Source organism: Grampus griseus (assembly GCF_964374135.1).
Source record: "Grampus griseus genome assembly, chromosome: 6".
In the NCBI taxonomy this organism is placed as follows: Eukaryota; Metazoa; Chordata; class Mammalia; order Artiodactyla; family Delphinidae; genus Grampus; species Grampus griseus.
The window spans coordinates 102,418,432-102,431,573 of NC_139000.1; the positions used below are offsets into that span (position 1 = coordinate 102,418,432).

The 13,142-nt window shown below is 41.5% G+C and overlaps 1 protein-coding gene across 1 annotated transcript in view; it reads right to left on the reverse strand.

Annotated features, from left to right (window-relative positions):
* Positions 1–13,142, reverse strand: part of EBF2 (EBF transcription factor 2) — a 194,293-nt gene that overhangs the window by 34,859 nt on the left and 146,292 nt on the right. The window contains exons 8-10 of the mRNA XM_082655718.1: positions 8,614–8,731; positions 6,960–7,090; positions 5,909–6,035 (exon numbers count right to left, since the gene is read on the reverse strand). Of these exons, the coding sequence (XP_082511844.1) occupies positions 5,909–6,035; positions 6,960–7,090; positions 8,614–8,731 (376 nt within the window). The remainder of the gene's footprint in view (positions 1–5,908; positions 6,036–6,959; positions 7,091–8,613; positions 8,732–13,142) is intronic.

A 13,142-nucleotide genomic window follows, 5' to 3' on the forward strand; every position in this document is an offset into this window, starting at 1 on the left:
TCTTCTCACCCCTAACTGCCTCCCAAGGTCCTTCCTTCTCAAAGGCGAGAAGGATGAAGTTTCACTGCTTCAGCTGGAAATACTTTCTTTGAACCTAAAGAATCAAGATTGCCGATGTGTGCTGTTTCAGTATTTAAACGTGTGATGCTAATTTCTGATATATTTTCTTCATTTAATTTTTAGTTTAAAATTACTTCATTTTGTTAGAAAATAATAAATATAAGTAAAGAAAATGAAAAAAATTAAATAATAATATCAACATCCAAAAGCCACCATTGTTAACACCTTGGTATGCAGGCTTTCATACCTTGGGTTTTTTAATGCAACTACTCTTTTTCATATATATATATATATATATATATATATATATAATTGGACCATACTGTACATATAGTTTTTAAGCTTTTTTAAAAAAAAAATCACCAACATCTTTCATGTAATTAAATGTCCATCCACAGCATTACTTTTAATATCTAAAATGTATTTCAGTGTAAGGGTGTTTTGTTATTTATTTAATGAGTTCCCTAATGGATACTAAGAATGCTTTTAATTTTTCACGATTATAAACAGTGCTCCAATAAACAACCTTCAGGCAAACTCAATTACTTCCCAAGTATACATTCCTAAAAGTAGAATTGTTGGGTTAAAGGGTACATACACTTTTTTAAGGCTAGTAGCATTAGGGTACTCTCCTGGAGCCATCTACCTTCCAGTAGTTGCCTTAATTTGCTTTTATTTGATTATTAATGTGGTTGGGATTTTTTAAAACATGTTTATTGCTTGATTATATTCCTTCCTGAATTAACTCCTGATATTCCTTGCTAGCTTTTTTTTTTTTTTTTTTTTAGCGGTACGCGCACCTCTCACTGTTGTGGCCTCTCCGTTGCGGAGCACAGGCTCCGGACGCGCAGGCTCAGCGGCCATGGCTCACGGGCCCAGCCGCTCCGCGACATGTGGGATCTTCCCGGACCGGGGCAGGAACCCGTGTCCCCTGCATCGGCAGGCGGACTCTCAACCACTGCGCCACCAGGAAAGCCCCCTTGCTAGCTTTTTAAAATTAATCTTTATTGGCGTATAGTTGCTTCACAACGTTGTGTTAGTTTCTGCTGTACAGCAAAGTGAATCAGCTATACGTATACATGTATCCCCTCTTTTTTGGATTTCCTTCCCATTTAGGTCACCACAGAGCACTGAGAAGTGTTCCCTGTGCTATACGGTAGGTTCTCATTAGTTACCTATTTTATACATAGTAGTGTACATATGTCAATCCCAATCTCCCAGTTCATCCCACCCTCCCTTCCCCCCCAGTACCTTGCTAGCTTTTAATTTGGGGGGGGGGTTCTACTTAATTTATGAGATATCTAATCTTCACCTGGTTATCCACAATGTATAACATAATGGCTGATCAAGAGTAGGCATAAAATGAAGTTTGCTGAACAAATGAATGAATCTTTTTATATGTAAGATAATATGTCATATGTAACAAATACGTTCCCAGTTTGTCCTTTTCCTTTTGATTTAATGAGGGAAACTTAGACATGCAAAAATTTTCTTTTTATGTAATCACATATTTATGCTTGGTGGTTTCTGTCTTTAGGATCAAGCTAAGCAAGGCTCAATTATAATAATTTTTTGAAATGCCTACATTTTTAATTAAAAATATTTAATTCAAATATGTTTCAGTTTATGATATGAAATTAGATATCTAACCTTTTTTTTTTAATGCTTAACTAGTTGGCCCAACACCGTTTGTTAAACATGCCATATTTTCCACATTGACTTGAGATGTCTCCTCACCCAAACAAATACTTCTGTATTTATACTATTCGTGTGTACAAAAACTGTTTATTTTTAAGTGTTCTCTTCTGTTGCATGACATTTCTATATGTTCCTGCAAAACCCCATATTCTTCTAATTACTGAAACTTAAAATAGGTTTTCAAGTCTCGTAGGGCAAGGCCCTCTCATTTTTCAAAATGCGGGGTCCTGCTTTAGCACTTTTACTTTTACAGGTGAACTTTTGTAAAGTTTCCCCAAACATTTTGTTGGTACATTGATTGGCACTGTGTTAAATTTATTCATTCATCGACATCTTTACAATATTAAATCTTCCCACCTCACCGCCAGCTGGAAGTATTTTGTCCTTCCTCTGAACTCCCTTAGCACTTTATACCTTTTTAAAAATCACTTTTCTAAGCTATACCCACCCAATTTTTCAAACCTGAAACCCGAGAGTCGTCCCCTCCCCTTCCTTCCCCAACCTTCACCCCATCCAATCAATCATCAAGTCCCGTCAATGTTACCTCCTAAATTTCATCCACTTCTGCCTGTCCCCACCACCAGCACTCTAGTCCAAGCTGCCATCATTTCTGGCCGGGGCCACCACACTGGCCTCCAACCGACCTCCCTAGCTTCCAAGCCATTCTCACTGCTGCAGTCAGAATACTCTTTTAAAAGGCAAATCTGATCATGGCACTCCCAGCTTTAACTATTCCAACAGCTCCCCATGGCACTTGGGATAGAGCCAAACAAGCAGGCTCAACCCTCTCTTCCAGCTTGAACCCAACCTCTCTTTAACATTCTTTCTTCCCTGTTCATGGTTGCCATCAAACATATCCCATGTTCTTTCCTACCACAGGGCCTTTGCACACACATACTGTTTCATGTGTTTGAACTGTCCTTAACCTTCCCTATCATTTTAAGATTCCTCTGACATATATCCCCAGCATCCTACACAACTCGTCACATTTGTAATTCCTTGTTCAAGTCAGCCTCCGTGATGATAACAGTAATAGCAATAATAATATTAATAATATACACCTTTTGAATAATAAGATACAGTTGCTCTCTATTTCAAATGCTTTACGTGCAGAGGTGCTCTAGACCTGGTGTGTACCAGCTCATGAGACCAGGCTGTTAAATTTTCAGGAATGCTGTGAGCTAGCTGATGTCATACTGGTAGCTTGAAATCAGCCATGGTGAGAGTACCTGCACCATGGAAATCAGCAAATGCTACAAACCAATGCTCCCCTGCCCCTTTTCCCTGGAGAGCTGGCTGTTAAACCTTTACCAGCACACCACTGTTGCCATGCACTGTATTAGTTAGTCATCATCACAGGTCTGGAAGGTAGGTAGCCCATTTTCTAGATGGGGAAACTAAGAGGTTAAGTCACTCCTGCAAGATTTAAAGCTATGTAGAGGCCAGCCAAGCTGTGCGTCCAGCCAGTCTGACCCCAAAGCATGAGCAGTTCACGTTTATTTCACTATATCATAACGTTGAGGAAGGAAGGTGCCCCCTGGCCTGACTGGTCTGCAGCGTCCCCAGCACAGAGCACAGGGCTGAGCAGAATGGGCACGTTCAACTGATATTTGCTTCAGGAATAAGTCAACGATGTCTCAGCACATCAGGAAAACAGAACTATTTGCCGACACTGCATTGCTAAACAGAAGTCACCAGACAGGATGGCCAGAGCCCTGAGTCCTTGTTCTGACTCCACATTGAATTCAATGGGCAAGTCATTTCTCCCTGGGTCTCAGTTTTCTCACCTGCAACAGAGGGAGTCAGATGCTCTTCGATGTCTCATTATCTCTAAAATTTCTGGATTTACATGTAACAAAACATCTATTATTTTTACTGTTACGTGGGCTCCTTTTTTTAAAAATCAGCCTTATCCCCATCTCTCAGGCTGTCATCTGTTCTCTACCTGAGACATTTACCCCCAATTCATTGACTGCCAGGTGCTATTCTAGCTAACACTGGTGAACCAAACAGAAAACCCAGCCCCAAGGAGGTCCAGGGACAGAGGAAATGTGAATGGAGAGGGCAGGAGGTCAAAAAGATAAGGACGGAGGCAGACAGATTTCCACACCTGCGATACATGTCTCTGGTCAATGCCCCTTCCTCAGAGAGACCCTCCCTCATTCTCTATCCTGTCCTTGTCACTATCTGAAATTACATCATGTATGTTCTTGTTGTCTGTCTCCCCCTCTAGAATGCAAGCTTTATTAAGATGGGGGGCTTTATCTTGCCCGCTTCTATATCCCAGAGCCCAGAGCTGTGCCAGCCCATGGTAGGCATGTAATAAATGCTCATTTAAATGACTCAAAAACAATATCCCTTTGGAGCTAGAATAGTAAATATTTTATTGCAACTGCAATAGAGTCTTCCATAGATCCACAAAAAAAGGTAACCCAACCAAGATGTGCCTATCACAGAGAGAAAACCTCAAAGGCAAAATGTTAAATATATACCTAAAAATCACCCTCTTCCACCTACTCCTAACTGATACCTAACCCGACATTTACGCTTAAACAAGAACAGGAGGTTAAGTCCAAATGAGAAAGAATACACTATAAAATAATATTATTAGAAATTCATAATATGTCTGATATAGTTTCTTGATTTCTATATTTCTTTCTTTCCCCTTATCTTCTCTTCAAAACAACAATATTCTAGTTGATCTCCCTGCCCTCTGCTGTTCCCCTGACTAACTCAGTCTTTATAAATCAACAGCACTCGTTTTTCCTAAGATAACAGCTTTGAGTTAGTCTCCCTCACATAGGAACCTTCAATGTCATCTTAGATCTTGCCAGATTAAGTCCTAGCTCCCGTACAAGGCCTTTTTTTCATTTTTTAAAACTGCGGTAAAATACACGTAACAAAATTTACCCTTTTAGCCCACTTGAAAATGTGCAGGTCAGTAGTGTGAAGTACATTCACTTTGTCGTGCAGCCAACCTCCAGAACTTCTGCATCTCGCAGAGCTAAAACTCTGTGCCCGTTAAACGATTGCCCCCATCCCCCCAGCTCTGGTTACCACCATTCGACTCTCTGTCTCCATGAACGTGAACTTTACATCAGTTCCCCAGGCTTTACTTCATGTGACCCTGCTTTACATCACTTCCGCAGGCTTTTTTTGGACGTCTATTCCCCAGGCTTTTCATCACGTGACCTTGTTTGATATCACGTGACCCTGTTTTAGGCACCATACAGAACTTTTGAGCTGTTTTATGGTTTCCTTCCCTGCCATGCCTAGCTCATCTCAGCTAAGTTCTGGTATAAGTTCTACCTAAATGGATCCCCACAGCTGTTGAACCAGCCTTCTCTCCTCCAGATACAGGCACATGTCACCCTTTGCACCTTTGCACGTAAGAGTCCCATAGTTGAAACTCTCTTCCTTTTTCTCTTTACCTATCCAAATCCTCCCCATCCTTAAAAATGGGCTTCAATTTCATCTCCTTGAAACCTCATCCCACTACTCTAGTCCACATGAAAGTCACTCTTCCTGAAACTCGTATTCCATTCACTGGAAATACTAAACATTTTTAAACACTCTAATTCTCCTGCTGTTCTGTGCAATATACCATTGCCTCTTCCAATAGTTCCTAAATTTCCAAATAGGGACCATGTTTTCTATGTCGTTGTCCCTTTAACCTGGAAAAAAGTAGTAGATACAATGTAGGCATTCAACAAATATTGAACCAATTAGATAATTTCTACTTTTAAAAAATTTTTAAATAATTTGAATCACTCTGCAGCATCATTAGGCAACTTTCTTGAATCCTTTTCAAGAAAATTTAGTTATAGCCAGCAACTTTGTTGAATTTTTTAATCTGATTTGCCTGGATAAAAATCTATTCTAGCATGGTTCCAGCTGAATTAAATTCATAAGGATGGACTCCTGAAATGAGATGCCATGACCGTCTCCCAGACTGCAGAAATTGCTTACATAAAATACAAATTTAGAATCAGGTTCACACGTCCCCGTTCAATGCCTGTCACCCAGTCCACACTTTCCACACCAGTAGAAAGACCTAGAAGAGTTAGAATGATTATAAAGTGTAAAGAGCAGGAACTAGAGCAAAGGTGAACCAGGAGCCAGTCTCCCTTGGCATCATTTTCTCACCCACCTGTGTAAATGAACCTTCCTGGAGCTCCTTTGCAGAACTGTTTGGATTTATAAGATAATGTCACTTCTACGACTCCAGGAATGTGCCGAGGAGGAGTCTGCACTCTGATGGCATGAGGAGTTATTAGCTGAGGAATGAACAGGCAGAGAAATAAAATACCTATTATACAAGTTATCATAGAGATACTGAGCACAGGAGCATCTCCTGCTGCTACCCCCATCCCCATCCAGGGCAAACTGGTGCACTCATGACACCCCAGATGCTTTGAATGCCCTGTCCCTGTGTCTCATGTGTTTCTCTCTCTCACCCTGGAATTTCCTTTCAACCCAACCTGTGTACGCTTCCCTTCCTATCAGCCCAGCTCAAGTGCCTCTCACCTCCTGTGCCCCCCCAACCCCCATCCCTGTCATCATTCCCTTCCCTCATTCCTACACTGCCATGACCTCACAAATTGATTTGGCAATTTCCATTACAAACTTAGCACTGTTACATATCTTTTGGTAACCTGTTTTGCTGTTTTTCTCATTATCGCAGTAGAAAAATTGGAAATTACAGAAAAATAAAGAGAAAAATGTTAACATTGCATAACCCAGAGACAACCGTTATTAATCTTTGGCATGTTTCCAGTACTTTTCTATGGTTGTGTGTTATATAATTAGATCTTACATCCATAGATACTGTTGTCCTGGTTTTCTTTCGCTGAGCATTATAGCATGTGTTCCCTTTTCCTGTATCATTAAAAATATTTCAAATAAAAGTTTTAAATAAATGATGACACTTCATCATTGAACCATTCTCCTATTAGCTGGTATCTAGCCAGTTTCTAATTTTTCTCAATTATAAACAGTACTGCAGTGAATATTTATCTTTTTAAGGGATCCATGCCTGCAGTAAATTGTGGCTTCCATGTCTTTTAATCCTGGTGCCCCACTTATCATAGGTACTCAATAGTGTGTGTTCATGTTGCTGGCATTGCAGAATTACTAGTTTCCCCAGATCAAAACAATCTTTGGGGCAAAGAAAATCAGGGAAGCGAGTTGCCTTTGCCTACCTCACTCCATACAAGCATAGTCCCAAACACCACTTGGAGGCCATCAAAGAAGTTGTCCCCAATGATGATGACCATGGCTCCTCCGGTGGTCCAGCCTTCACTCGGGCTAATGGCTTTGATGCATGGAGTAGCTAAGAAGATAGGAAAGAAGGAATCAGGTTTGCCCTTTGGTGGTTGAAGTTTGGAGTTTGGGGGCTGGGTGCTCTTGGTCATCTCAGAAGTTTAAGTTGAGCTTTGCTGACTTGCCATCATTCCCTAACTGGTTGTTGGTTTTCACCAGGTCATTAAAGCCTAATGAGTTGACCACTACATATGAAAATGGCTAACTGTGCAAAAGGTGCTTTTAAAATTCTGTTGTTTTCACCATCTTTTTATAAGTTGATCACACTACAAATGGGTAAATCCCTTTTCTCTCCCCACCTCCTCTGTCCTGAGATGTTAAGATCTACAAGGTCTGTTAATGTGCTAGAGAGAGAAGGAGAAAGCAAAATCTATCAGAGTTGAAGGTTTTTTTCATCTCTATCAAGAGACAATTTCTAATCACTTTCCTAACTTTGTAGGAAGGGTTTTCCCTCCTTCTTCCATATGTTCAAGGCCTCTGGACTTTACATCCCAACAGGAACCCAATATGGTTTTCAGGCCATAACTAAAGTCAATCCATCACTCCATTTCCAAAGTTGACAGGGTCAAAGGTGGAGGAGAACTTTGGCAGGACTCCAAAAACATGAACCCCCTTTGAACAGCTAGTCAATCACATCCAATCAGTCAAAAGAAACTGGATGGGTTCCTAGTTCTGAACCCTGGGATTTTCTTCTCCCCTTTCAGTGCCCACTGTGGGAGAATTAACACCACTCCAAATTCTTTAGTGATTCAATCATTTTCTTTCAGTTCATTAATTCCTGTTTGAAACGATACAAGACACATTTTAAGGGCCAAGATGGGGTGGGGTCTGGTGGGCAGTATACAGCAAGACATCACACTAAAATAGGAGCCCCATTTAGCCATTCATTCTATATTACAAGAGTTGAGTTGTACACTAATGAGTTGAGGAGTGGGGAAAAAAGAATGTAGATGGGATTTACTTAGGTTTGTCAGTTATCTTCCTCGATATACTTTATTTTCTTGGACAACTTGAAGTTTAACAGTTAGCAGTATTTCTAATTACTTGAACGCACTTGGAAAACTACCCAGAGCAGACCATGATTTCTTCTTGTCCAAGCAAACAAAAATCAATTAGTGTCAGTTTCATTCTGCACATTGTTTTGTTTTGCCCACAATCTGTTTAAGGGCACATCTGACACTTATTCATACACGTCTGGCACGGTAATGTTCCTGTTTAACTAAGATGTCATAGGCCTACATTTGCCTGAAATGCCCCTCTAGCAAAAAAAGAAAAAAAAAGAAAAAAGAAAACCCCACTGAACTGAATGAAAGAGCCGGTGAGGCACGGGGGCCTGAACATTGGCTGGGAGATGTGTGGGGCTTACATGAAAGCAGGCAGAAGTCACTGTTTACAGCTTCATTTTTAAATCCACATGGTCTTGTGTACTTTCTCCACTCCTACTCAGAGACATCAATTTGAAATTCAAACAAGGAAATTTGTGGAGAACATCATTTGTCTGCTAGGCTCAGCCTGGACAGCAGAGAGCCCTACCTTCCGATGGGTCCAGCCTTCTCGCTCTCCGCCCGTGCTTTGAGTTGTTATGAACAAACATGTTGTCGGAAACAGCCAGCACGTGTCCATCCACGTTCACCGTTGTTGACAACACGACCTGCAGATTTCAAGGATAAAGCGGGGGCGGGGGGGGGTTGAGTTAATCTCTCAGAAAGTCGTAAAAGTTGCAAAACTCTTTTGCCAGACTTCCGTATGGCTAACAAGAGACGGACCAGAACTTTGGGATGAGCCATGCTCCTGGCATCTCAACGGGTTAGCCTTTTCCTGTAACAATAGCAGAGCATCATGGAAAAAGAGGCCGCCTTTCGCCCATGTGCTGTCACGTATTTGTGCTCCAACTATGCCCAGGTGATGAAGTGTGGAAGATGGCAATCTGACTGGCTGGTTCTAGGAACCTCATCTCTATCAAAGGACTTGGACGATCATTCCCAGGTGACCCTTCGGACTGCAGTCAAGGAGCAGATTGTGTGTGGTCAGGAAGCTAAGACGGAAACACCAGCTGGGAGGTCATTTCTCATTTCTCGGGACTGGGTTCTTGAACATCTGACGTGTGCCAAAGTAACGCTGGGGTATGGACATGCTGCCTGATGTCCTGATGTACCTGGTGTCCCCCATGCTGGAGAGCAGCGGCGGAGATGCTCAGACCTTGGGTGAGAAGGTAAGGTTTCGGAATTCAGTGTTGAAAATGTAGGACATTTAGTATCTAACCAGACGAAAGGGAAGTGATGGGTGTGGAGTAGTGGAAGGGCATGATGTAAAGTCCAACAAAACGGAACTCAAATTCCATGCCTGCTACTTCCTAACTTAGAACCTCTGACGAATTATACTTAACCTTTTCGGATGTCCACTTTTCTTATCTGTAAAACATACACAACAATGCCTATCTTGAGGACTGAATGAGATAAAATAAGGATAAAATGAGAAAATAAATGTAAAGCATTTATGGATGAGTTCCCATCGTAGTTGCCTCGCCCCTGCCTTGTTTGGCCAGTCGATAGGACAGAGGATATTACTCATTGAGCCCCTCCCATAGTCTAAGCTCTGGAGGGGAGGCTTCAGCAAGGGGGACTCAGGGGCTCGGTAACCACAAAAGTTACAAGGCACAGTCCCTACCCTCAAAGAGCTTACTTTCAGGTTGGAGAAACATGGCAAACAAGCAAAACAAGTAGCACACAGAATGAGGTCAGATTGGCTGCTGTGTGTGTGCTGCAGATCAGGGTGCAGGAGAAGTTCAAAGAGGTGGCCATCAGGCGGAACCGTGGGAAAGCACAGCAGAAACGCATTGACTTGGGCATAGCCACCACCTACTTACTGACCCAGGAAGGTGAGTCATCCTAGATACCAGTCTACTTGTTAGTTACACATGGCATTTTTTTTTTTTTGAGAAAGGAACTTGTTACATACATATTCATGTATATGTATAGACCCGAGGAAAGGCATTGAATAGATACATAGTGAAGAGCTGTGTCTAAAAATGGCTCTTCCTGTCCACTCCCAAATTAAATTCACTGATACTCTACTTGGAATTTTTCTGCCATCCCTTCCTTACTTATTAAACAAAGTGGGGACAAACCTTGACCCTGCCTTACCTCTTAACATGAAAGAAGATTCACTAGACAGCATTTAAAGTTTTTTTTTACTATGAATTATTTCAAGTAAACAAAATAAATATAATGAACCCCCTTTTGTTAGAGTGAAATTTACACGCATTGAAATGTACAAATCCTAGCTGCACAATTTTGACAAACGGATACAACTAGGTAGTCCACACCATATCACAATACAGAACATTTCTATCTCCCCAGAAAGTTATCTGGTGCCCCTTTTCGGTCCACCCTACCCTCTACCCCTTGCCAAGGCAACACTCTCCTGAATCTTTTTAACCTCAAATAGGATTTCAGATGATATCTCTAAAAAGAATTTTTATATATATTGTAATATAATAAGGGTTTGGGAGAACCCCTAAAATCATGAGTCCACAAAGTATTTCACCTAGCCTGGTACCATGCCATAACAGTGGCACACAGGAATTTTTACATGGACATAAATGGCTGCAGTTATCAACTCAAAAGCATTCACTGAGCTCCTGGTATGTATTGGGTATTATTATGTCAGGCCCTGGAGATCCTAAGCCCACAGAACAATGTGTTCCTGGTTGGCTAGTGTCTCTCCCACACTTCAGCTCCTCACCTGTGAAGGCACTACCGATTCGGTGCCCCTGCCTCGCTGTGACGCCAGAATGAACTTAAAGGAAACTCCGTTGTCATTCAGAAAATTGTATCAGTGTAATTGCTCACAAGTCAGGGATGCAGCCTGTCTAGCTCCAGGTCTGTTTTCAATTGTGTCCATGTTAACATGGTAAGAGTCTGGGGAAAGGCCTTCCAGATAGTTCCTATCCTGCGGTGGCAACCGTAAGACAGAGACATCCATCACTCCCTGCAAGGGCACGAGGCACAAGCTCTTATCAGGGCCCTTCAGCAGAGCACAGGATGGAATCACAGTCAAAGGGAGAGAGGGGCTGAGTCTCCTAGTCCTGGGGTTAAGATGGACACGAAGGCTGAAAGCAATCACCTCTGTTTCTGCTTACCCGCAGAAAATAATAGGACAAAGAGGAGTAAAAGAAAGAGGAATCAGATCACTTTTATAAATTGTGTGCGTGAATGGATTTTCAAAGACGTAGCTGTTAAGATGCAGGGGTGGCAAAGAAGGTAGGCTCCAAAATCGCTCTTAGTCTTTGGCTTTGTAACTGGAAGGATGCTGATTTCATCACATTATTCAGGTAAGACCAAAGAAAGAGTATGCCTTAGTTTATATGCATAAAATACCACATCCACTCCTCAGCTTAATACTTGCTGTTCCCTTGATCAGGAACACTGTTCCCGTCCTTCAACACACAAGTTAAAAAAAAAAAAAAAAAAAAGACATAGCTGTCATCCCTGGAAAAAACCGAAAACGAGAGGGTGCTTCAGGCTTTAACTGCTAACGAGCTGTGCTAGGCGCAAGGAGGGGAACCTCAACCTGTGTGAAGATTATGTGGATATGAAGAGCGTTCTCTCCGAGACCACGTTAATTCATTCCACAAGCTCCTTGTTATACTGTACTTGAACGCTCCTCGTGCATTCCTGCCACAAAATATGGGGCTTTCTTGAGCCAGCTGATTTCATCATTCTCCATTTGGGTGGAGTGAGACTTGGTTCCAAAGAGAACATTTCCCGAATGACATACCCCGATGGTTCAGATGCACTTCATTATTTTCTATTAACAATGGAAATAAATTTTAATCTCTTGCTGGCTAGCGCTGGCCTCTCATGACAGCAAGGGAATTAACCTGAATTATTTCAGTGTCTGCAAAATTTATTACAAGATTTTAAATTATGTCCAAATGTATGTGCGTGTGCCTGTATATATATAGATATGAGGCAAGTTCCCGTTTTTAATATTCCAAATATCTTAGATTTTGAGGGATCTAAGAGAGCCTGCCAATTTAACTGAATTTATAAAATGTAAAGGATTTGAAACTCCACCACGTGAAACCAGACATGTTTGGTGGTGGTTCTTTTTTTTTAGGAATGGTTGTTTTTCTTATACATGGAGACACACACAAATATTGACTTTTCCATACACGCACTCTCCTTCTGGAAGAGTGAACTACATTATGGAGGTGAAGATACATTTGGTACATTCAAAGCTTCGAATTTAAGTTCCTTCACTGTTTTCTGATGAACGATGACAACACTGATATTATTCTATTCAGAGAAGTTAAAGTTTCTGAATGTTTGAAGACTGAAGGAAGTAGACTGTGCATTCCAGCATCGTCTCCCTCCCAGGCCTTCCCCTTCCACAAGCCAACTTCTTTCCCCCAGTGAGTATTTCCTGGGTCACGAAGGCTGACCTTTTCCATCTGGAATCAATCAGTCAGTCCCTGACAACTTCCTGAAACACCTCACTCCATTTCCTGTTCTCTCCCCCTTCTCTCTTTCCCCCTGGTTTGCTTCACTCTTCAAAACTGCAGGCCACAGCAGCTTAATGTTAGAGGGTCAGACACAGTTAGACTCCAAAACACTACACAAGGACACCTTTGACCTTCAAAAATCTTTACATCTTAGCTAAACAAATCAAGGTCAACATTTCTTACCATTACCTTGTTAACTATTTGTAGGCATCTTTGCCAACGATCTTCTGATCACAGACTCATCAATACCGCTTGTTCTCCTAAGATCAGAAACTGATCTGTTTTAGAAGTAGCGAATTTAGTATTGACAAAATACCATTTGTATTTTAGTTTGAGGTACCTGAAACTAAAAATCTCGAGTATTATAATAAACATATGCTGAGTATCCCATCCAAAAGGACTTCTCGGTCTCACCAGTGTCTCCTATCACCTAAACCTGATACCTAGTCTTTTATACAGCTGTCAGATTCTCTTGGCACTGCCCGAAAGGATGCCAGTTAGGAATACAGATGTCCATAATTTGTGTGGGATGGACCCCCAGCTTTTGCTGTTGACA